The 23636-nt window shown below is 44.7% G+C and overlaps 1 protein-coding gene across 2 annotated transcripts in view; it reads left to right on the top strand.

Moving 5' to 3' along the window:
* Window positions 1–23636, top strand: part of LOC119212506 (disintegrin and metalloproteinase domain-containing protein 12-like) — a 61812-nt gene that overhangs the window by 6915 nt on the left and 31261 nt on the right. For both annotated transcript variants that reach the window (XM_037462961.2, XM_037462959.2), the window contains exons 2-4: window positions 2690–2811; window positions 4261–4334; window positions 21822–21900. In XM_037462961.2, coding sequence (XP_037318858.2) covers window positions 2690–2811; window positions 4261–4334; window positions 21822–21900 — 275 coding nt within the window. The remainder of the gene's footprint in view (window positions 1–2689; window positions 2812–4260; window positions 4335–21821; window positions 21901–23636) is intronic.

The raw sequence follows: 23636 nt of genomic DNA, 5'->3' as shown, positions 1-23636 counted from the left end.
TCACATTTCTGTGTTGTTAATCGTAACACAACTTCACCAGATTTAGCTGATGCCAGGTTCCAAATAACTTAATCCATTCTTCATTCGAGTGGGATACTAAACCATCCAAACAATGATCATACATACAGTGTATAATACATTTATTTATTTCTGCTAAACAACACTGCCAGGGAATGACAAATGAGTTTCTTAATCCAGTCATAAGTCTGAATCACAGTCACCCACACAAGAACAAACACTCACAACACCGATTCCACGTACACTCGCACACAATCCGCCCACCTAGCATTTGACTTTATTGAGGCAATATAAATGGCACAAACTCTCCTTTTGTATTGCTGCTGCACAAAGGGAGCCGAACATGGCCAGAACTCTGCTTTATTAAGACCTTTTGTTTACATTCTCCTTTATTGAACTTATAAATAAGGCTTTGGGCTCCGGTGCCACGTTTACTGCTCCCTTAATGCTTCTGGTGGCGCTTATAACATTCTAGCTAACAAAACCCACTTACACACTCCACCGGAGCACAGCCACACACACACACACACACACACACACACACACACACACACACACACACACCGACCGGACCGACTTTCTCTCCCAAGCATGTGGAAAAAGGAACTGAGCCTGCACGCTGTTTCCACTAATATTGCGCCATTTGTAGGCTGGAATTAAATCTCATCGCACACCACATTAACAAAACGGTCATTCACTTTCACTCTTTGAAGTCGGGGGACCAAACGCCGTACGGTTGTGAACCAAGTCTTCAAAGTTGATGTGAAGCATGCCTCAAAAAGGGCTGTTCCATTTGGGCGTGTGTGTGTGTGTCTGAATGCTTTTTCTAACCGCAATGTGGACTTGACCTTTCTCTGTCAACTGCTCTCTGTTTTCCCCTCATGTGTTGTTTTTATCCATCCGTATTTTTCACAGCGGTCGTCCTGCGATCCCTTACTCAGCATGCCCACCTCCCCCAGACAGTGTGCTTTTCTAGTACTAATGAGGATAGGATGCTTCTCCCGCTTTTGTGTGTGTGCGTATGTGTGTGCCTGTGTGATGCCGATTCGCTCCTTGCTGGAGCCTGCATCCCATCATCAGGCCGGGGTTGGACGAGGGCCGCTGAGCTGGTCACCTCTGACTCTGACCGCTATCAGCAGCTGCGGGTCTGTGAAGAACTCCAGAGTTGCGGTTTCCCTCCGAGGAGAACCAGAGAAAAGCTCAGTGGAGGGAGGGGGATTGGGGGGGAAGGAGGTCTGACCTGGGTTATTAATGTCGGATAATAAGCAGACTCAGCAATTTAGTTGGGTGAGTCACGAGGCACCGAAATGATGTGAACCTCGAAAGGAAGGACCTTGAATGTGCTGGTAATAATAATCTCTGTCCCGTCGAGCGTGTTTCTTGTGTATGTGTGATTTGAAATGGGATTGATAACTAAGTAAGTAAGTCCCAAGTTCAAAACACACCCTGAATTATCTTCAGACCACCCGCCATAACTTCTCGCAATTCCGCTGACATCACTCTCAAACTAAAATCTGTTTGCCTGCTGTTTGGAAATGCTCCATGGCATCAGTGGAAGAAAAACACCAAGCAAACATTTGATTTAAGATGTTTGCGCATAGACAACCCCCCACCCGCCCAAGCTTTGGAATCGCTTCCCTGCTGCGGGGAGCCGATTACTGCAGGGACCCTATTAGGCACGTCCTCCAGAGGCTCACTATGCATTCGCGTTTCAAACTCTTGTGTGTGCTCATCTTTGGAGCGATTTGCTCCCACTTCTCTCTCATTTACACATAGCTGCTTTCTCCGCGATGGCGGCTGCTTCCATCCACCGGCTGCACGCTTGGCGACGTCTGGATTTGGTGGGGGGAAAAAAACATATCCTTTTAAAAGACTAGCAGCACCGCAGAGAGCTCGGAGAACTCCAGCCTCTCTGGGGCGCGGTTAAACACCCTGTCAGAACACAGAGAGAGGGGAGATAAAAGCATGCTGGCAACAATGGCCCAAAGCTACGTCTAATCCCCGCTCCGCATCCTGGACACTTGCCCGCAGAGTCATCACAGCAGCACCAGCAAACCTCCGGGTTCCTCGCCCAATGACGCCGCTGAACTGTGGAGATCTGTGCAGCAAGAAGGGGGGAGAGGGGGGTCACACGCTGTCATCACGGGCTGCGGTTCTTCATTGCTTGATGTCTGAGAGTGCTGATTAGTGCTGTTCCACTCGTGTCTTAATGGCGTTCCACCAACAGACTATAAAAAAGGAGGCGAACACGTGTGCAGGAAGGGAGGGGACGTGTCGGAGATGGCGTTTTGTCAGCGTAGAAAATTGCTGGTTGTGAGAAAACGACAACATTTGAAAGAGAATTCTTTGTGTGGCGCGTGACACGTCAAGTACAAAGTACTGTGATTTTGTTTTAAGTGACGGCTCATATTGTAAGGCAGCTGTGCTGTCAGGTCGTGTTCACATGGGGGATAATGAACACCAGGCCTGGGCCTTTAATGGCGGGGAGGAATTACTAATCAGTATTGTTTGTCCAAAATCCGTTTAGAAAATGTTCCCATTGTTTCCTAACCCTAACCCACGCAGATGGACGCAGTCGGGTTTTAGAGACACGGACGGAATTTGGAATTGAGCTCGACCGCTCTGAGGTTTTCTGTGTATTCTCACACGCAGTGTTTATTTTTCTTCGCAGGGAATCGTTTGAGCATGACTGTTCAACACGGAGCAACAGCAAAACAGAAACACTACGGGACCACAGTACCGCTTCAGCTGGTTGGACGAGACTGGAAACCCATCAGCCAGCTCAGGTCGCAGGTGAGGAAGAGTGGGTGATGAAATGGAACCGTTTTTTTGTTCTTACACTTTTAACTAAGGATGGTGCTTTAAACGTTTTACTTGTAGATGACATCACCTCACAATAAGGTCAGGATTTACATTTTACAAAAAATATCCAAATCTATGTGTGATTCTCCTGCTCCTTGGAGGATGAAGCTTTTTCTTACAGTAGCACTGTATTTCCAGTTGTTTTAATCACAGGGCTTTGGTAGGGGGAAATAATTTATTTTTATCTGTTCATGTACATCCAGATTAAATCTTAATGGAAACTTTATTGAAACAGAATCCATGGCTGCTAGTCAGAATAAAAAAAGGTTTGTGTTATTTGAATCAATTATTTAGTGAATTAATGTATTATGTTAACCAAACAGATGTGCTGTTACAAGGTTTCTCTGGGATGTTTTTCCCCCCAAAAAACAAAGAAAACTTCAGATCTGTAAAGGAAAGGGAAGGCCCTACTAATAATGATGGAGAAATCAAGTGTTGGGTTTAATGGATAAACATCCGGACCATTATCTCTGTCTCCGCTAAAGTTAGAAATGGCAGCAGTCACAAAAAACATGCAGCGTGAGGCATGTCAAAGAATACAAGTAGAGCGATGTATCAACGGTAAATGCCAAGTTCAGTCCTGCACGGCTTGTGCAATGATACTGCCTCAGACCTTAAGTGTTCTGCTTCCACATCCTCTCATGATCCACTAAACATTCTTCTCCACAGGGGGTGATGGATGACTTAACCCAGAGCTGTGCTTTTTGACACAGTTGACCCAGATTGAACTGTGTGGTTGTGAGACACAGAGAGAGAGAAATGTTGTTTGTGTGTGCTGTTGCCAAGCGATGCAGAATGCGAGACGCATGATTCATTTAAAAAATTTTGTTGTGTTTTTGAGCAGGAGCGGAGGCAGCACACGAGAGGAGGGCGGTTATGTGTTGACATGCGTAGGAGAGAGAGAGAGAGTGTGTGTGTGTGTGTGGGTGTTTGCGCAGCGTGACGGACAGAAGTGATGTGCAAGTCGGAGCCACTTCATCCGACTCGCGCGGCCCCCCTCGCAGTGCTGCAACTCATGGGTCGCGAAGACTTGTGGCTTTCTGCAGGATTAATGTCAAAGGGAATAGAAACATAAAGTTAATCCTCTCTGCTCTTGTTCTAAGATACAAAGTCCCTTCACGAGGACTTCTGAGCACTGAATAGAAAGCCGCCTCCTCTCACAGCGCCTCGAGAGTGGCTCAGAGTTTCATCAGGATTGTAATTAAGCATTTTAAGATTCATTTCCTGCAACTGACGGTGAATGTTTCATATATTTTGTCAAATGTACAGCCCCTGCTAGCGACCACAGAACCAAAGCCCCCGTTTCTCAATCAAAATGCTGCCTGGCCGAGTCCATAACCGAATCTCTTTCATCCCCTCTCCCGTCTGCATTCTCTTCAGAGTCACCCTGCATCGCTGAAGCTCCTGATTGAAGCGGAAGGTGAGCAGCTGCTCTTGGCTCTGGAGAAAAACGAGTAAGTGTTTCCTCCATTCGCACTTGGCCATCGCTTTGAACTGAGTGCTTTCTGCCGTACAAATGGGTGACACGCGCACTTGTAGCCAAGTGCGCGTGTCACGACCGAGCAGCCGGGGCAAAAAGGATAAGGAGGAAACCTCCCTCCCTCGCGGTGCTCCGTGCTTTGCTCTTTGCCTTTGCTGAAACAAAGACTTGAAAGATAGGAACTCTTGAATACATCAACCAGACGTTGATGAAAACCGACATCCCCCCCCCCACACTTCTTCTCCCTCGATCTGCTCATTTGATCTATTGGCATAACACAGGGGAGGAGAAGGAGGCTTTGTTTGAACGCAGCACACACTCCTCGTTCTGTGTGTTACGATGCTGCCAACACAGAGTCAGTCGGGGGGCTCGTATGAGGAGGGGGAACATCGTTTGAAAGACATCAGATTAACTGTCAGAGCTCCGGAAAACAGTTTTGGTGGGGTTTTCGTCGTCTTTTGCTTTTTATTTCTTTCTTTCTTTTATACAGCAGCTAACTGTACGTGGCCTCGGTCTCAGACAACCTCCGAGTGCAACGCGCTCCTGGGAAGAATGGGACGTGATTGATGGAGCAATATGTTTTCCGTCCAGCTCCGCTGCCACACATGAGCAGGCAGGAGCCCGAGCTGTCTGTGTCACGGAGAGCAAGAGGGAGAGGGAGGAAGCAAAGGGAGAGCGAGAGAGCGAGAGAGCGAGAGCGGCCCCGCTCAGCCATTAATCTCACTTGTTTTCGAGACTTAATATATGTAAATTCCACCTGCAGACTGTGTGGGACAAAGCTTTCAACACCAGCGACCGCAATTTTCTGGCTTACCTGCTTTGAAAATATTTTGATGGGAAACCACAATCCACAGTCTCTCCTTTCGAATTGACGTTCCTGCTCTGCACAGGTGGGGATTTTGCAAAGCTGACTTGCACACTGTCACATTCTCACCAGCCCCCGTGTGTAGCAGGGAATTATGTTCCCATTACAGTGAAAACATTCCCTCTCAAAATGGGAACCCGCCTTGAGCTCAGACCCGCGGGCCGAGAGGAACAAACGGAGACGACGGAGAAGCGCAATCCGGATCTTTCTAATGAGCTCCGTGGCGCGATGGGAGGACTTTTACTCAAACAAACCTGCGTGCATTCCAAACTTCCCACCTGTCAGAAAATTTACTCTCAATACTTAAAGCGACTCCTCATAACAAAGTTTGATCACTGGCCAGGGCAGAATTTTCACTCTCTGCGGATTTTCACCAACTTGTGTGAGAAGTCCAGAATAGAAGGTCCATCGTGCCCCCGCGCGTTTGACAAGACGGACCCTGGAGAGGACATGGATTCGAGGCGGGTGTGTGTCAGTGAGCGAGGTTCGCTCTGCGGATCAGGGCACCCCAGCCAGAACTGAACCTGCTGTGCTGACGTTAAGTGAGAAGTTGTTTTTTTTTTGTTTGTCTGAGGCTGCGGGAGGATTGGCCGCATGTCGCTGATGAAATCCAGTTGTTCAAACACAGCCGGCATCGGTAGAGAGGCGGAAAAAGAGTGGTCCAGAATTAAATGATTTGATTTAAACCGCCCGGATTTATTTGTGTTTTCTCAGGTCTTTGTTCATAAATAGTACTGGCAACCAAACACCAGCGAGATGTGTTGCACAGCTGAACACAATTATTTCTGTTGTATTGAGAGGTGAACTTTGTCTGTGTGTGTCTGAACTCCCATCACCCCCGCAGTGTTATAGAGAGTTTGTAAAGGTTGCCTAGGGGAGGTTGGAGTGCATGCAAAGTTTACCACAAACAGCTTGCAATGATTAAAGTTGTTTTATTTTTGCCGTTTCTTTACAATAATCTAATCTAATTTAATTGGATGTACTGAATGGCTGGACTTTTGAACAAAAAAAGGCCAAGGTAATTCTTAAAAACACCTCTGTGATTTGATGTTTGGACTTGGAAGGTTACAACTTTGACATTTGAAGGTCGTATGTTTAACCTTAAGCTTGACCCCTGTTGTAACAATAAACTCAACGTCAAACACTTTTTATGACGCCATGTCCACAATGCACAATAAAAATACTTGTAGTATACTTATAGAAGATAAGGACTCATACATATTCATAATGCTTTGAGTGCTTGTATTCATACATATTCAGTTATATTAGCAGATAATAATGAATTATAGACGTCATTTAAAGCATTGCCCACTTCCTGTAAGTAAGTCTACAGCTTTAGGGAATAAATCTGTCCACAATGAAAAATACATTTAACAAATAGTGCCAGCATGTCTTTTGGGATTTTTGGATGAAACTTGAAATGAGATGAAACTGCAAATTAGAGTCAGTTGTACAATTATTTCAAAGAATGTGTATTTTCTCCTCTTTAAAATACAGTTTCAAAAGAAGTTATGCACTATTGACTGTATGCTGTATCATTTCCCCTGATAAGTGACACTTTTAAACACTCCTGTGTGGCTTCCTCCTAGTGACAATTTCCAGTTAAAAAAAAAGTTAAGGGAAGCATTGTAGCTGCTTCCTTGTCCTATGATGTTATTACGGTCATTCAATATGACAAAAGGTGTTGTGTGCCGCAGGTTGGTTTTTAACAGAGCACTGTTTGTCACTATGACTTTGAGCTGTGTGGTGTCAGTGGCACCGATGACATTTCAATCCGGAGAGACTTGTTGAAGTTTGAACAGTGCTTTATTATAACATGCATTAATTTTGTTATTGCAATGTGTTTGGGGCTTGGACTCCATCCTGCCGTAGGAAAAACCAGGGGCCGGGATGCTGAGCCGAGCTATATCCCCCCCTTCGGGAGCCCAGACACTGGTGATGGTGGTAGAGAATAAGTTGCTCCAATTTCCTGATGTGCCGGGTACTGCTGTAGATTGGAGGTGTCAGGGGTGGTGGCGGGTCGCCTTTGGTGCGCGCTGAAATGACAACTGACAGCAGAGAGAGAGAACAGTCTTTTAACGTTTGCCAGCCCTGATGCAATTGGTTTACGGTAACATCACCCACATCTGGTTGGCTGGTACTACCTGACCCCGCCCCTAATCAGCTGGCCGTGTGCCCCCATGGAGAGAGAAAGCCTACCGAGAAGGGCAACGCCTGTCCAGTCTTCCTGACTGAATTTTCGCCTAAGCTTCATTTAAAAAGAGCCTAGAACATGATGATGGTACAAAGTGTGTTTGGGAGCCAATGTGGACTGTGTTTGGTGTGTTTGATCTCTGGCATTAAAGACTAAGGAAGCAGGAGAGATCGGAGTTGGATATTTCTACATTTCCGGACACCCTTTGAAAGCAGCCTGGATGGAAAGGGCGCGCGCTGCCTCGGATGGCCAACCTCCTGAACTCCTGAATAACGGTTCAAATAATGTCTGCCTGAGAGATCAAGGCCCCTTTCCACAAGAAAATGCTGCAGATGTATGCACCCATGATGCTACATTGACATATTCAAAAATGTCCAACCCTTTTAGATTATTAACCAAGGTTTCCTTGATGTGACTCAGCTATAAATGAGGCTTTGCACGAATATTTGTATCCGTGTATGTAACAAAAACATCAAATATTATCATAATTTGGGGCTTTATGGGCAAAACTTCAAGAAAAGAACATGTGCTGTAGTTTTATCTGCCAGTATGGTTGCATCCAATATACTTATCATGTGCAACTGCAGCCCTCTGTGATAACAGTTGAATATGCATTGATGCAAGAAAACCAACGGTGAATAGGCCTGAAGTGCATGTTAATATTGCAATTCTTCTCTAATGAGCAGTTGTATCACAATTCTCAAAGCTATCTTAGAATTTGGTTTCAGGAGAGGTTTTCAAGGATTGTGGATGTGATCAAATGTTTGTTAATTTAAAAAATGTGTTACGTAAAAGAACCTGATTGGGCCACAGGTGATTCTTAAATCCCCTTCCAGTGTAAGTAGGATTGCCCTAATTTGCCCCATTCCTAGATCTCCTTACTGGAAAAAATGTTAATGTTGATCAGGCGAGCATGCTGTCCCATGCTGAGCAGGCAGCATGCTCTCCATACGCATTTCTTCTTCTAATGGACCCCAGGATCACTGGAAGGAGGCCTGGGGCTCCTCAGCTGACTGGAGGATGTTCTCCATTTGCCTTCACTGGGGCTTTCTGCTTCTTCATCGTGTTGTTTTGCCTTAAGCATAAGCGGATGGTTTAGAGGTTTGGCTCCTGCGTCTTTTTGAGTCTGTTGTGCAAAAAGACAAACAGATCCACTTTAATCTGGACTTTTCCCTGTACAGGCAGAGGATATGTATCCTGAGTGAAAAGCCTGGCTGTACACTTCGGCTATCTCTTTGGTGTTTGGAAGAACAATATAAATTCAACCTGGACACAATCCAGACACAATTGGGTTGCAGGGATGTTATTTAACTCCCTATCTCGTGATGGACCGCTGCTGGTCTGTTGACCTGTAGCTTCTCTCGATGAAGACATCGTCGCGTCTGATTAGAAAACACAGGCAGGAAACAGCCTCTCTCGGGGAGCTGGACAAACAGAAGGCAAAAGACGCCACACAAATAACCGACCCATTCTGGACAGAAGGCATATGTGATGACTTCCTTTCGTAGAGTCATTGTCCTCGGCTGATGAGCCACACACAGATTGTTTAAGGAACCTCAAGCTCAATGTGTGACCCATGTGTATCATATCCTTCCTCTTGTCACCAAGCCAGCAGTGTATCAAACCCTTTCCCCTTGTCTGGATGTTTATGCAAACTGGACCGTTTGAAATGTGTTTATTGGAAGAATGTCTGTGATAACTGCTTCAACGTGCTCTTTTTTCGAGCCTCCCATTTTTCCTTGATGGTATATCTTTGTGTTGATTTACAGGATGCCTGACCAATAGAATCCCTCTTGGAGGGATTTACTCTTAGTTAGTATGTTGTTGCAAGGCACACGACTGGTAGATAGTTTCTTGCCACTGTGGAGGATTCTGTTTTGAAATGGTTTTTAGTTTGAGATTTTTCTTACATTAAGACAGAAATCCAAAAGCTTCATATCCATAGTTTTAATTTTTTAAACAGGCCTCAAATACAAAGAACAAAGCATTACAACTTTAACAATACCTATGAATTGGGAAAAACACAATAATTTGCCGTTAATTTTGAGCAATATACTGTAGTTAAAAATGATATGTAATTAACTGGCTGTAAGAACAAAAGCTTCCTCTTGTTAAGATCCAAGCTGAAACTGAGAGGTCCCTTGACCTTTCACCTCAGGTGTCTTGGGCCTGAAGGGGATATGCAGACTTACTTGCCATCCAACCACAGAAAATTGCAATCCTTACATAAATTTACCAAAGGTTGTTGTTACCAAATCACAGCTTGGCTTTTTCTATGTTGTTCTACTTGGTGAATTAATGTGCTCTCGTGGATAGATTTTTTATACAAGTCTCGAGAGATTAAATGTGGTAAATTAACCACCATAGATAAAATGGAGGAACCCGTGAGCACGGGGTTGGTCACATACTATTATATTCCTCTAAGTACTCTTTAATGTTCTAATTAGTTGATTGACTTTTGGTTTCTGATTCATGAATAGACCAGAAACACACTTGAATAACTTTAAACACACTGCAGCTGCATCTCAAATCACATCAACCCCCCCCATTAACAATTCCCCTTTCCTCTCTCAAAAGACCAAAATGTCTCTTTAGAAGCTTTATGTCCTCTTCCTGCCATTCCCTGCTTATCACTGTGGAACTGATACTACATTGGAGCATGGTCTTGATTATCTTATCCAAAACACACATCTGTATCCCCTGTCAGTGCACAAGCCAGCTTGTCGTTTGACTGATAAGCAAAGCGTTAGCTCGGAGAAATAGAGACACATGGAGAGTTGGATAGTAGGCGACTGAGTCACTCGCTAACCACCATTATGAACATATACTCCCAATACCGCATGCTTTCCAACATATGCTCTCATCAGCAAAATTCTAACACACACACACACACACACACACACACACACACACACACACACACACACACACACACACACACACACACACTTTATTCTAAACCATATTTCCAGGAGAAGGATGTACCAAGGTTAACTCAAGCCTTTGTACCTTTCTTGTTCCCCCTGCGGCTGCAAGGCCATGATATACTGTGATTCATTAATTTCAAAGACAAGCTTTGGAAATGAGCTCGTCTCTGTCCAGAACCCGTGCCTTTTTTTGCCTTTTAACTACTTCCTTCAAAAGGGAATTTTTTGGAAGGAGCTTCCTGCTTTTGAATTGCCTCCCTTGCAAGCTCCAATTATTTCCAAGCTTAGAGCAGTAATTAATAAGGTGGACTGGCAACTCCACGTCCCTAATTAATTAGGAGGCACCCAGTAACCATGGAAAGCTCTTTTAACGGCCTGTCCCTTCTCTCAGGATGAAGAAGAGTGTGATGCACACGCTCGGTGCGTCTGCCTAAATAACTTTTCATTGCTGCAGAACATTACCAAGCCAACGTAACCCGTGAGCTCACTTCAAAGCCCCTAAAACAACCCGCTGTCAACTTGTCCCTGTCCGGCTTTCAAGTCGCCACGTATTTCTGGTGTTACAAATGAACTCGAGCCGTGTGATGTGAGAGGACTTTTTACAAGATGCGGCTTCCTTGAAGTCACATAAGAAAAGTGAGGACTGGCTCACCTCAAAGTTTCATCTGCTTCCCTACGGACTCGCTTTGAGAAAGAAATATTGTCTTTGCAATTACTGCAATTGCATATTTTGCTACCATGAATATGCAAATACTTACTACTAATACTTTAGAAGTTTTATTTTATCACATAAGCTGTGTGCTGCTTCACTGAATAACCCAAAATGTGGCAGAAATAAGCCTCCTTTTGACCAGGCCACTTTGTGCAGTGATAGTGGTCTCCAGGCAGACCGTGGGGGTCTCAGGACTCCAGCTGGTAGATCTATTGCTCAGCCTCCCTCAGTGAACACAGCCAAGTGCTGCAATCAGCAGGTTTCTCTCTGGGGGGGGGGGGAAGCCATTACCAAAGAGCTCACAAAAAGTCCGGAAGATTAAGATGTCCACAACGTGGATGTGTGTATATCATGGATTTTTTTCTCAGCGTCTCAGCGATCAATGCTAGAATGCTCTCCATTTAGGTAGTGATGATGTAGATGGCTGATACGGAAGGGGGTTTGTTTTCTTTAGCACCACCAGGCTACGTTCAGCCTGTGGGAGGCCATAGGAGCTGACATTTACTGGGTGCAAACACCAAACAGAGAGACAGCCAGACAGCCCTCCCCCAGTTTTTCATTTGAGTCATCTTTTAAAGAGCCCCTTTCCCGCTTTGCTATGAACCCAGTGTGCAAGATTTTGGTGTTGAAAGCAAGAGTTACCATCAGTTTAATTGTACCTGTAAATGCCACGCATCTTTTGCAAGGTTGCATTTGAGTTTTGAACAGAGGGGATTTTTTAAGTAGACAAGGCCACATGTTTCATTTCGAGACCTTTTATTCTAACTTCTTTGTGACAATAAATCAAGCACAGTGGAAGACTTCAGATAAACGAAAATGTGTTGCAGTGTGTTTTAATATATTCCAGAAGGCTGATCAAGTTTGAGCACATTATTTCCAGCTCTGCATCCATCTTGTCAGTGTGTTAAGAAGAAATACTTGAATAAGAGCATGACCTCACGTTTTATCCATGCCTGCTGTTATTCCACTGTGTCACAAAGAGGAAAATACTGTCAAAGTGCGCTATGTGGCAATACTCAGTAGCTGAATGGAATTATATTTTGCTTTGTGTCGCGCCGCAAACCCCATCATAAAAACCAAAATACAGAAATAATCTCACACCACAAAAGGATTGTCGAATGAGTTCCTCGAAGCAGCTTTAAATCTTTTTTTAAGGTTTGGCTTTTTGATTATAGCATTTTCATCCTAAAAGTAAAATAACCAAAAGTACTTCCTCGTCTTCATTGCTTTGTTTAGATTAAGTGTTTAGATTTCACAATGAATATGGCAGAAAAATAGAACAAACAAAACTCTTATGTCCTTAAACTATTAAGCAATAGTTTAAGTGTAAGACAAAGTTTGTGTGGCTTCATTTGAGGTTCTTGAGTACTAAAGACAGTCGAAACATCCATCTTCCAAGGCCCTCTATCTTCTTCGTCTCCCTCTACATTAGATTGTTTTGTCTCTCCGTGTTATTCTCTGGCTCGCCATTTCTCCCTGTCACCTACTTAAGTGAACGTTCTCCATAAATTGTAGTGAAATCTCATTTTCTCCAGGCCTTTTGGGTGCCAAAGGGAATAAACAAAAGCAGCCAAAAGTTTTTGACCTCTGTGTCTGCTGACCATAAAGATAATCAGTCCAGGCTCACAGCCCTGGCTTCCATCCTCCCTCTGACAGACAGACAAATAGATCCACCGCAGTTACAGATTCGGTTAAGCCTCGGAGGGAAAGCTCACTCTACTCGTCTTCCATCCTGTCCGGCCCGTTCTCACACTCCACTGACCTTCCTGTGACCAGCACTCCCTGCGCGTGTGTGTGTGGGGGGTGGGGGGGGGGTCACTGACTGAGCGAAGAAGCCACGCGTGGTCATCAGTCAGACGGTCAGATCTCAGGGCTGAAGGAACCCTGTCTCTTTCAGCTGATACGGGAAGGTTTTCGTTCAGTCCTGCTCATGTGGACCACTGTCCTTGTGAAAAATGAATTCTGGATGGACCGAAAAAAACAAAAAACAGAAACAGCATCCGTTCAAGCTGACTAGCACGAGCAAAAAATCTCCAGCTGCAGTTCTTGCCCTAAAAGATAGCGTGTGTGCTGATGAACCTCTCTGTTTCTTTCGGACTCATCTGAAACTTCGAAATCCCATGGGGAAAAACCTGTGCTGAGTTCAGATGCCTCCTTCATCATTAAATATCGCTTTGTGATGAAAGGAAATGGTGCGGAGAAAGTCTGGGACCCGGAGCACAGAGTCTCGCCCTGCCTCGCAGAAAGCAGATGCTTCTGGTTTCCCATCCAAGTTGTCAGCGAGGTGTCGGTGTTGGAGGCACCCGCCGTGCTGAGAGATGGACACACGGGGAGTAGACGGAGGCAAGGGAGGGAGGATGTGTGATGACTCGATCGGAGATTTCTAGTGTTTTTTTGCTTTGTCAGATGAGGTGTGAAGGCAGGAGACCCCTGTGTCTACCTGTCTCCATCTCTCTCTCTCTCCATCTCTCCCTCTCTCTCTCCCCTCACGTATTTTCTTTCCTGCCGTCAGCAGCTTGTAATAATTCCCTGCCGGGGTATGGGACACGGCGGGGTCTCGCTCACTCTCACCTACTCCCTCCAGCACCGGCGGAACGGGCCTGAGCTGCCAACATCAATAGGAGCTGCCAGGGTTTGATGAAGAGCCTGTAGAAGGCTTCGGGGTGCAGGGGGACCCCGCGGCCCGAGTCACGTGACACGGGCGCCTTCAAAATCAGCCAAAGGCTTTCCAAGTGAAAAGGGGTCACGGGCAGGACGTAAATTCACCGAGGGGTTAAGCAGGAAACGGCGTTTATTGACACAAGAGATGAGAGAGAAAAGCCACGGGCAATCCGTGCAAAACAACAAGGCATGTAATAAGTCGGCAGAAGTAGATTTAATGTCCCGCCGAGAGAGAATTTGGGGGTTTTAGCAAGTTAAAGGGTGCTTTGGGAAATCCTTTTGCTTTGTCGACGAGGGATAGATAAAAAAAAATCTGTGTTTCCTTTATTTTGGAGTGAAATCGATATCCTCCATTGGCCCATGGCGAGAACGCAAATCAGCGTATTAAACAAAATGTCGAGACATTCCTTCAACATTTTACGTCTCCATTCTGCTCGGCCCGTTCCCACATATTTCATATGAGTGTTTGTAGACTTAAAATGAACCAATAACTTAGTTAGTCGAATCCCTACATCTAATATTTCTAAAGACGGATTTATCGAGAAAGCTTTTAGCGTTTAGACCTTCATTTTGGGGTGTACAACTCACACAGAATAGTTAACTGAATGGTAAAAAATAATTGATACATGTTCTTTAAGGCTATTTGTTTTAAGGTGTTTGGGATGTAGTTTGGGATTCATGGCCTCAGATCTACACTCGTGGCTGTGGCTCTGGTCCGGCAGTAGACCCCATTCACAATGCAGAGAAGAAGAATTGATTACATGGATGTTGATGTGAATCACCCACAGTCACCCCCTCTCCGTGCCCTGCGGGTCATCGATGCCCCCTCCTGCACGCGCTGAGGTGGGACGTGATGCTGACAAACAACCTCTCAGAGAAAGTAAATAACTTTCTCTGAGAATCGGCTGAACACCAAGAGCTGCGGTCGGCCCGGGGATCGATGCGCGGCGGGTTATTGATGAGCCAGTTGTGCGTTGCGAGGAGAAGAATTGGCGACGTCGAAAAACGAGGTGAAAGGATGTCGAGCGCAGGAGTGTGCAGGAGAATGAATCTTTTGTCACTCGCCTAAGAATCTGTTGAATGAAAACTGATAGAAGTGAATGAAGGCCAAAGGGTTGGGAAACTTCTTGTATTGCTTTATTGATGGAGCGTTTTAATTCTTTGCACAGACCTGATGCGAAAGCAACGCTTGGCCTTGTCGGTTCGTTCATCTCTGAATTATTAAACTGTTTTGGTTTCAACTCCAACTCAACTTGAATCTCCTAGTCTTCTTATCCTGTCAATCATGTCCTGAAAGAACACAGGGTCAGGGTCCATTGCCAAACACACATAATGCATAAAAAGCAGGTTTTCACTGACACAATCAGTAGAGATGAAAGACATGAAGGGACGGAGAGTTGCCTCGTATTCTGAACTTATTTGTTTGATTTCCCCCATACGGTGGAGAAGGGCAGGAAGAGAGTGCGGTGGGGGGGCAGTACAGTACAGAGATTTAATTAATCAAATTTCTGTTTTTTGCATGTACATTGAAAAAAGAACGAAAGGCTGGATTGTTTGAAGTCCCCTAGCCGCTCATTAGTTTGAGCATGAGGTCGCAATGAATATAGATGCCTGAGCTCTGGGGCTCCGGGGCCAGTTCTTTGCAAACCATTGGAATTAATGCCAAAGCTCAAGGCTGTTGTGTTAGCATGAGCCATCTTTAAAATGACTTTGCATTCCCGTCTTTCACAGTCATCCTGCCAGGCTCGGGCTTTACCCACATAATGTTCAGCTGAAGAAGATATGATTTAAGGATACACAAAAAGCTTATTGTTTCCATTTGGAATGTTTGATTTAGTTAATTTCCATATGCTAACTTTTAACATTTCCTGATTTTGTTACGGACTGGATGCAATTGATATTAAAATGAGGAATCCATCTAGACATTTCTGTCCTCACCCCAATTCAAAGGTGGTTTGTGGGGCCCACAATATTGTAAGAAAGAACATTGAGAATCACCATCTCTCTCTGTGGCCTCATTACTCACAGACACTGCCAATTTCTTTTTTTTAGGAAATGTAACTTTGGTAGAAAGCAGTTGAATATTTATAAATTGGTTTAACTGTCCGTCAAGTAATTTTGTTACAGACTTTGAAAAAATACTTGAGGAAATGATTCCATTTCTCCAAAGCCTTCCTGATTCTCCCATGCAGGAAGGACCGAGGGTTGAATAAGTAGTTTAGGAAATCAGACGGGGTATGTTGTTCGCTGATAGTGTTGAAAGAATGTGTTTCACTGATCTATAAGCCATGAGCCTGATGTGTGTGTGTGTGTGGCGCGAACACAATCCCCGTTGTGGAAACGCCACGTGTAGCCATGCCCCGCACATGCACGCTCACACGCACACACATGGAAAAACACACTTAGACATATATGCTTCCGCCCAGACGCGCCTAAATCAAGCTGGCACATTTGGTGATTCCTTTACACAAACCCCCCCGCGGTCAGATAGGAGTAGAAAGCAGGATGGAGCATCTCCTCTCCAGTGATCCACAGCAACAAAGGCGTTCTAAGAGACTGCTGCTTTGGCACCCGGCATAATTAGTTTCAGATAACCATGTCACCGGCCCATGCCACGGGAAGAAAGAGAAATAAAAAAAAAAACTAGGAGAAAAACTGACAAAAACGTTTTCTCAGCTTTAATTTCCTTCCCTTCAATTTTGATTGAATGGTTATCGCTTGTCTCGTTACCAGCGTGAGACATATTTCAGCTTCACATTCCACCTCAAGTGGAGCCGTCAACGGCTTCTGACAAGTCACGTGTGGACACTTTTCCCTCGCACCTCGGTGGGTCGTGACACCATGAGCAATGGAGTGATATTAATGTCTTCTCGGAGGAAGTGGAAGATACTTGCCCCGCTGCGTAGACTCTCCCCACAGACACGATTCCTCACAATCGGGCATCTTGTGACAAACACTGGAATTGAGCAAATCACACCAGAGCCAGATGTCGACGAGTGACACCGGGCAAAGGAACTACGGAGGGAGCGGACGATTATGTGGAAATACGTCTGACTCAAAGTGGCACTTTGCCTGCAGTTAACCCTGTTCGGTTCGCAGTTATTTTTTTGTGACTTCTACAACAGACGCAAGCAAAGAAGTTAATCAAACGTGGCTTTTTTTTATCATTTCACAAAGTCTTCATTGCACTTTATTGCAAGGCCAAGAACGGCTGGACCATGTGTCACTCCCCCTGTCGAGACAAAACGTTCCTGTGATGAGATAGCAGCAAACTGTATCGCGGGCCGTCATTCTTAAAGTACATGCTTTTTCCCCCCCCACAATGGTTTCTCAGCAAGTGGGTCTGCTGGGATTAAGATTGCGGTTGTGGTGATCATCCACTCGGACCTCCTGCCTCAAAGCTTGTGTGGTGGTATTACTTCACACCACTTCCACCTTTTACACGTAAAGAGTCATTTTATTTCAAACTATACGACAGCAGAACTTTTGATTAGCGGGACTAACTCGGGTGTGCTTCTTGCACTTGAAACTCTATAAAATCTTATTTTATTATTACGACTAACACACCTGTGTAGTAGCTGAGTAAATACTGCATCATTGTCCTCAAACTCAATCTCAAAGAATGCTGTGGCAATTCTGCCCTAATTCCAATTATCTTATTCATTGTTTGGGTGGTATTCATCATCCCGTCTCTGTAATTTGGATCCCGTGGAGTCATCCATCACACAGACATTGTACAGAGATGACACTTTATTGATTTCACGGGGCACGCCTGGGCGAAACCGCATCAATCTCTAGGTGACAGTCACTGCAATAATTGCTTGTCACCGCTACTAATGGCTATTCTGTTTGACCATCGCGCTGACCAATTAGAAACCCGCAGGATGCCGCGCGAGTGCAAAGATTCTTAATGAGGCTTTTATGATAAAATGAAACCGGGATAATGACCAACCTGCTTTTAAAAATATATAAGAACAAATATGACAAGCTTTCATTTTCAGCTTCCTCCACGTGGGCCCCAAGATCGACTTTCTCGCGGAAAGCTCTTGTCCTCTCGTGCCGCCTTGGTCTTGAGCTGCGATCTAGCTCTCCACTTACCATGCAACCCCCCCGAGCAGAAACCATTGGCTGGCGTGCTCCAAGGGGCTCTGTTCATGACATGCCTCGTGAAGACTGGGAGTTGCATTGAGCTCAGGGTAAGCAGGGGGAATTCTGCTTCTCTGCTCTACTTGGCACTGGCCTGCGACGCTGCCTGATGTCAGACAGATCACAGCCAGGAAGACTGGCGCTCTTCCCTCGCGCCTGGAAAAAGAATTTTGCTTCGCGGCCTGGAGTTTTTTTTTTTTTCTTCGGTTTTCACGCACATGCTGCTTCTTTTTTTCTTATTTTTTTCCACACTGAGCTGGGTACTTGCCACTCGTGATGTAAAGGCAAAGGGACATTGTTGCTAACACATTGCCTCACGGCCCTCGAAGCCACTCTTCAGCTCCCAGATTACAAGAAACCTATTTCTTTGATGACTGATGAATTTCATCTGCTCCAAGTGTTTGTTCTAAATAACCATCGCAAAGCAGAGCTTACAAGTGCTGGACAGCTACTTGCCCTCCAGAGGCCAAATGCTTAGCAACTCATTCATCATAGTTAAGCATAGGATTTGTCCTGAAGTCCCTGATTAGGTTGTCTGAGTTTAATGAGACACATCGGACCCCGCGACTGGGAAATCGCTGCACAAGGATCCAACTTGTATTAAGGCAATGGCGATGAAGGCCGTGGTGTCAATGAGGTGGTCGTAGCGAGTCAATTAAGGACATTAACTTTATGTACTCCAGAAAAGGAAGTTAACGTACTTCCATTATTGTCCCTGAATGTGCAAGCGTTAACCTTCTGCTCAGATATACTCGTGGCCTGGTTGAATACCTTATCAGGAGAAAATGGAGAGTCCTGCAGAGCGTAAAGTTAAAAACCCATTTGTGACTACTGACTGAAAAATGTGCTACTTTATATTCCGTCAAATAGAACAGATCCATGATTCCTAAAGCATGGGTAAGCCTTTTTTTACAGGAAATGCTGTATTTCTCACCATAAAGTTTTCCGTTCTCCTCCTGGCCTGTCACATAATCAATTCAACCGTTTGCTGTTCCTCTGGGGTTCGCTTAAAATTATCCCGAGCTGTATAAACTCCCCTCTCCTTCCCTGAGAATCTGTCTTTACTGCCTATGCGTGACTTCGGCTCAGCTCTCGATATGTCTTCATGCCTCGGTGTTTTGTAATTGAAATAATCCCATCACAGGTCGTCAGTACGAGACGCAGACGGAGAGGTGCACATGTGGTCATCACCAGTCTGCTATCACATTAGCATGCAGTGGTGTGCCGTTAAGGAGCTTTTTATTCTCTTGGTCATATGCAGCACTCACCTATGAGACCTCGCATTTTCGGTTAATTGACCCGGCATTAACTGCAATTTATCAAGCCTGTTGCAATTAACACAGCCCGCATGCCCCAACATTAGCTTTGCTAACATTAAAGCAGAGCAAACGATAGCCATCAGGACTAAATGTAAAAAAAATAATAGAATTTGTTCAGAGGTCGGCGCAGCTGTACTTTCTCAATTAGAACGTTCACAACAGTGTTTGAATAGTAAGCCTGGTCATTTATTCCTGTGTGTGAATATTCCATTTAGATAAGGCAGTGTGCGCAAATGCCGGTGTTATTTCCCCGTTCAAAGACAGACAGACGAGGCGGACAATGTTGAACAGAGATACAACAGAAACAATATGAAAATTGAATGCGGCAAGAACAGAGGTGGCATTTAGCAGCTGGCATTCAGGATTAGCTTGAAGTGACTTCATTGTCTTCCCGTCTGCGTTGTTAAAATCTACTAACAGGCACATCTGACTCATTCCCTCTTTCCCCTGTCCTGATGTATTTTCCTTTAAAAAAAGTTATCCTGTCCTTTTTAGCCTGGAGACAAAATATTTCACTTTTCACAGAGATTTGTTCCTCCCGTTCTGTCACATTCTGCATCTTTTTGTTGTTTTCCTTCGGGTGCACCCGGGAAAGGTTCTGTGGCGTTAATCTTCTTGTTGACTTTCGGTACTACGCCTCTGAAGCTGACTGGACCCCGTCAGTCAGATGTCCCGTGGGTAATGTATTTTAAATGGAGGCGTGACCCCACCCTCACTCCGCCCTTGCCCAACTCCTCATTAACCTCCCCACTGATTGATTGTGGCTGCCATGCAGTGTGGCTTGTGGAATTACACATGGTGTAGGTGGCCGGCCGTTCATTGTCCCACTGGTGTTAGCTCGTTTTCACTATTGGTGTTCCTGCATTGCCGTATGATGTTTTCTGGCATGTACCCACCTTCCCCCTTTTTAATACTGATCATTCAAGAATACCCTCCACAATAGGGGGACATTTTTTCTTCTTTGTGGGCGAGGGCTAGCTTCTGTCTGCAGGAAATGTTGCTCTCTTCGCACCCGTTGTGACCTATTCAATGAAACAACGAACCATGTGAGTTGGCAGCTCAGAAATCTCTCACTGCTGACATGTCATTGACTCTTTTTGGTCCACTGATGATGAGATTACTACTAAGGTGTGGGATTTGCGTAGCAGACTCCGAGTTTGTTCCGAGGTATTTTGGCTCCATGTTGCGGACCTGCTAAGGTGTGTCTTCCTTTGCTCATGTTGCAGAGTTTCCAAGGTGTGGTTTCTTGGTTCCACATTGCAAACACATGGGATATTTTATACCAAAACTCTCCCAGAGTGTTACAGGCAAGCAGTGAGTCAGACACATGGACAATTACCCCACTGGACGGTCTGTTGTGCGTCCGACCGAGAGCGCAGACCTAATTGAGACTGAAGAAACACACGGTTTGGCTTTCCCCGCTCTTTGGCCTCGCTTTGATCCGATGATTATTACCAGCTCTTTGGCGCTGCAGAGGGGCGGGAGTATTGTGTCTCACGCTGACAGCTCCCAAACAAAATACCACCCCCCTCCCCAAGTTGTTACAGCTGACACTCCCAGCTGGGTTGTCAGTGGTGAGGTCAGTAAGAGAATCCAGCTGCCTGCTGAGGTTTGTTCCTCTGCTGTTGATTAGCACAAGCCAGCCTGCTGCTGGTGTCCTGTAGTGCAGTACTGTACTTGCACTTGCCTAATGTGCAGACCATGGACTCGTGTCTCATTCACACTGTTGAGGGTCCTCCACTGCACTGGGTTTTTCAGCGATCTCGGTAAGCGATGAGAAAGGCAGCCACGAGGTTCACCGAAGACCTATAATCCTTCACCATGGAAACAGTAGCGTGTCAGATTAATTCATTGATATAGGCTTAATGGTTGTTTCCAGTCACGCGGTGGAACAAATAGTCTAGTATTGTGAACGGTACACACGATGTTCTGGAGAGTGGTTGGCGGGTGGAAAGCAATAATGGTGGAACTGACTAAAGACGTGAGTTTGCTATGAGGGAGAACCATGAGTAGGCATAAGGTACCACATTAACAAAGACAGAATTTTACTGCTCTTTCATTCATGCTTACATATAGGAAGAAGAAGAAAGACGTTTGCTTGGGGCAGAGGTTCCCTGTGCTGATTTATTGGGCTCTCTTGTAAATTGTAGATTGTTGTAAATAGATCACTTGGTCACCTCAGAGAATGCCTTTGTAGTTAATCGATTCCCATCTGTAACCAAAGCGGATTTATCCACTGTTTTCTTGTCAGCAAAATCTTCCCATTCTCTTTTTTTCATCAGATCACATTACGTCCATCTGCTCAGTACTTGGCATTATCTCCCATGTGTGCGCTAATTACTGTTGTACTATGGTACAATATAGAATGGGTTATGGATTGGTATTAAATACTTCTTCACGGTGCATGCATGAGGTGTGAAAGTAGCTCTTTAGAAAACGCCACACCGGCCTTCATTTCTGGATGCCTGCAGCTGCTCAATCCAATTTACACTCTTCTAAAGTGCGGTTCAATTTTAAATCACATCACATTGTTTATCTTCCATGCAAGTCTGGCCTAAGACACTGTGATTGATTTTTCAGGATGAAGCCCCTTAGGGTCAATTCTGAGCATTTGTTGTCTTTGTTTATTCTTTCTAGGGGGCTGTTTGCAAGTAACTACACAGAAACCCATTACCTGCAAGATGGAAATGCGGTCAGAGGCTCTCACAACTTCACGGTATGTCAACAACCTTTTATTCTGTTTTTTTTCTTTGATTGTTACAAAGGCTGACACAATTGTTTATCACTCACCCAACAACTCAATGTCATGTTCAATGTTGGGCTACGTGGAAACTCTTCTTCTGGTCAGTTTCTCCTTCATCAGGTTCTTCTAGTTTAACGTCATCAATTGTCCCAACTGCCTCAATTGGGTCATTCGACGATGCAGTTAGACCCACTTTTAAACCACCTAGAATGGGGGAGGGGAGGGGGGTAATCTTGCACAAGAACAATTCAAGTTCAAGACACAGAGAAGTCAGCTTTAAGGTCTTTTTTTATAATGGCAACATTTCAGTGTCTCAAGCAATGAATTTTAATACCGGGATGCAAAAAAGTATTATACTGCTGAAAAAACTAAGTGCACTTCGCTGACTTTAAATATTCAGCATCTTTTATAGCATTCACAAGTTCACGGTTATTTTCTCCAAACACGCAAGGTTGGGTTATGGTCTTCTTGTGATAAGCTCCAGGCTTAGGATTAGTATTTATCATCTTCATTAAGCTTGTTATTATTTTAACAGCAAAAATATAATAGTACTTTAAAAATACCTTGCATGGAGCCATAAATATCCATTTTATTGAAGGATCTTTTCATTCTTTGGAAACGGAAAGTATACACGGGAAGAGTGTGTAAACTGCACTTACCGAGAATAATGCCGCTCACACTTCAGTTTGCCTCAAAGCTTTCACCTGCTTGCCTGGTTTTGGTGGTTTGATCATCTACAGTTTGGAAAGCAATTAAACGTCTAATTTATTTTCTGATACCCGGAAAGCATAACAATAGACATCCTGTAAGGTCTGTGTACAAAACGCCTGGCCTACTTATGCTGAAATCCGCTAAAGAGGGGATTCATATAATTCAATAATGGTCAGCCCACGCAGTGATTTTATAATATACTTGCCTCTGGAGAATGCTACAAGAACAGATCTAGCCCATTATTGGCTGGGTCCCGGTCAGCTCGTCTGAATCGCTGCTATTCCAAAGGAGAGAGGCAATGCATGATGGTCAGCTGACGACGGACTCTGAGACACTAGAGAGGCCTGAGACTACGCACTATAGATGACAAATAAACTTATTTCAGGTAAATTGCTATTATAATTGGGATAGAGAAAAGTCTGTAGTCTTGAAACCTGGAGTATGGCATGGCACTTAAATATACTAAATGGGTTCTCACAGATAATATAATTGTGTGCAATTTAAGTTGTACCAATTTTGATTTTAATACAGGAAACCAATGAGTTATTCAGTCCAATCGTTCTCTTGTATATTTTCTTTTGCTTGTATATAGCAGATGCGTTTTAAATTGCAAATAATAAATGGATACTTTCTTACCAAAACAAAAGATAGCTGTAGCCTTACTATGAATTCATTCTGCACTGGATGAAGTGGATTAAAACTTGAATTTACAGACGGATCTGAGCTAGTGACCTTTCAACCTCCATCCCTCCTCTCACAGCCAGCCGTCTTCTTTACTGGAAACGGCCGGATCATTTGAGACCGATCCTTCTGTAATTTATTTGTCATGCCGGCAGGAGGAGACCAATGCAGAGATCGGGGCGAAGGGTGGGATGTGATGGGTTCAGTTGTGAGTCAGCCCTCCCTCGGTTCCCTCTGTCCGTTTCACGCACTCTCGCTTTCTCTCTCTAACGATCACACAATATACAATAAGTGAGTACTGGCTGTAACAAAAGCCA

This window comes from Pungitius pungitius, chromosome 21 (assembly GCF_949316345.1).
Source record: "Pungitius pungitius chromosome 21, fPunPun2.1, whole genome shotgun sequence".
Taxonomy (NCBI): Eukaryota; Metazoa; Chordata; class Actinopteri; order Perciformes; family Gasterosteidae; genus Pungitius; species Pungitius pungitius.
Note: the sequence above shows the minus strand (reverse complement) of the source record. Positions and strands in the feature narration are given on the sequence as shown.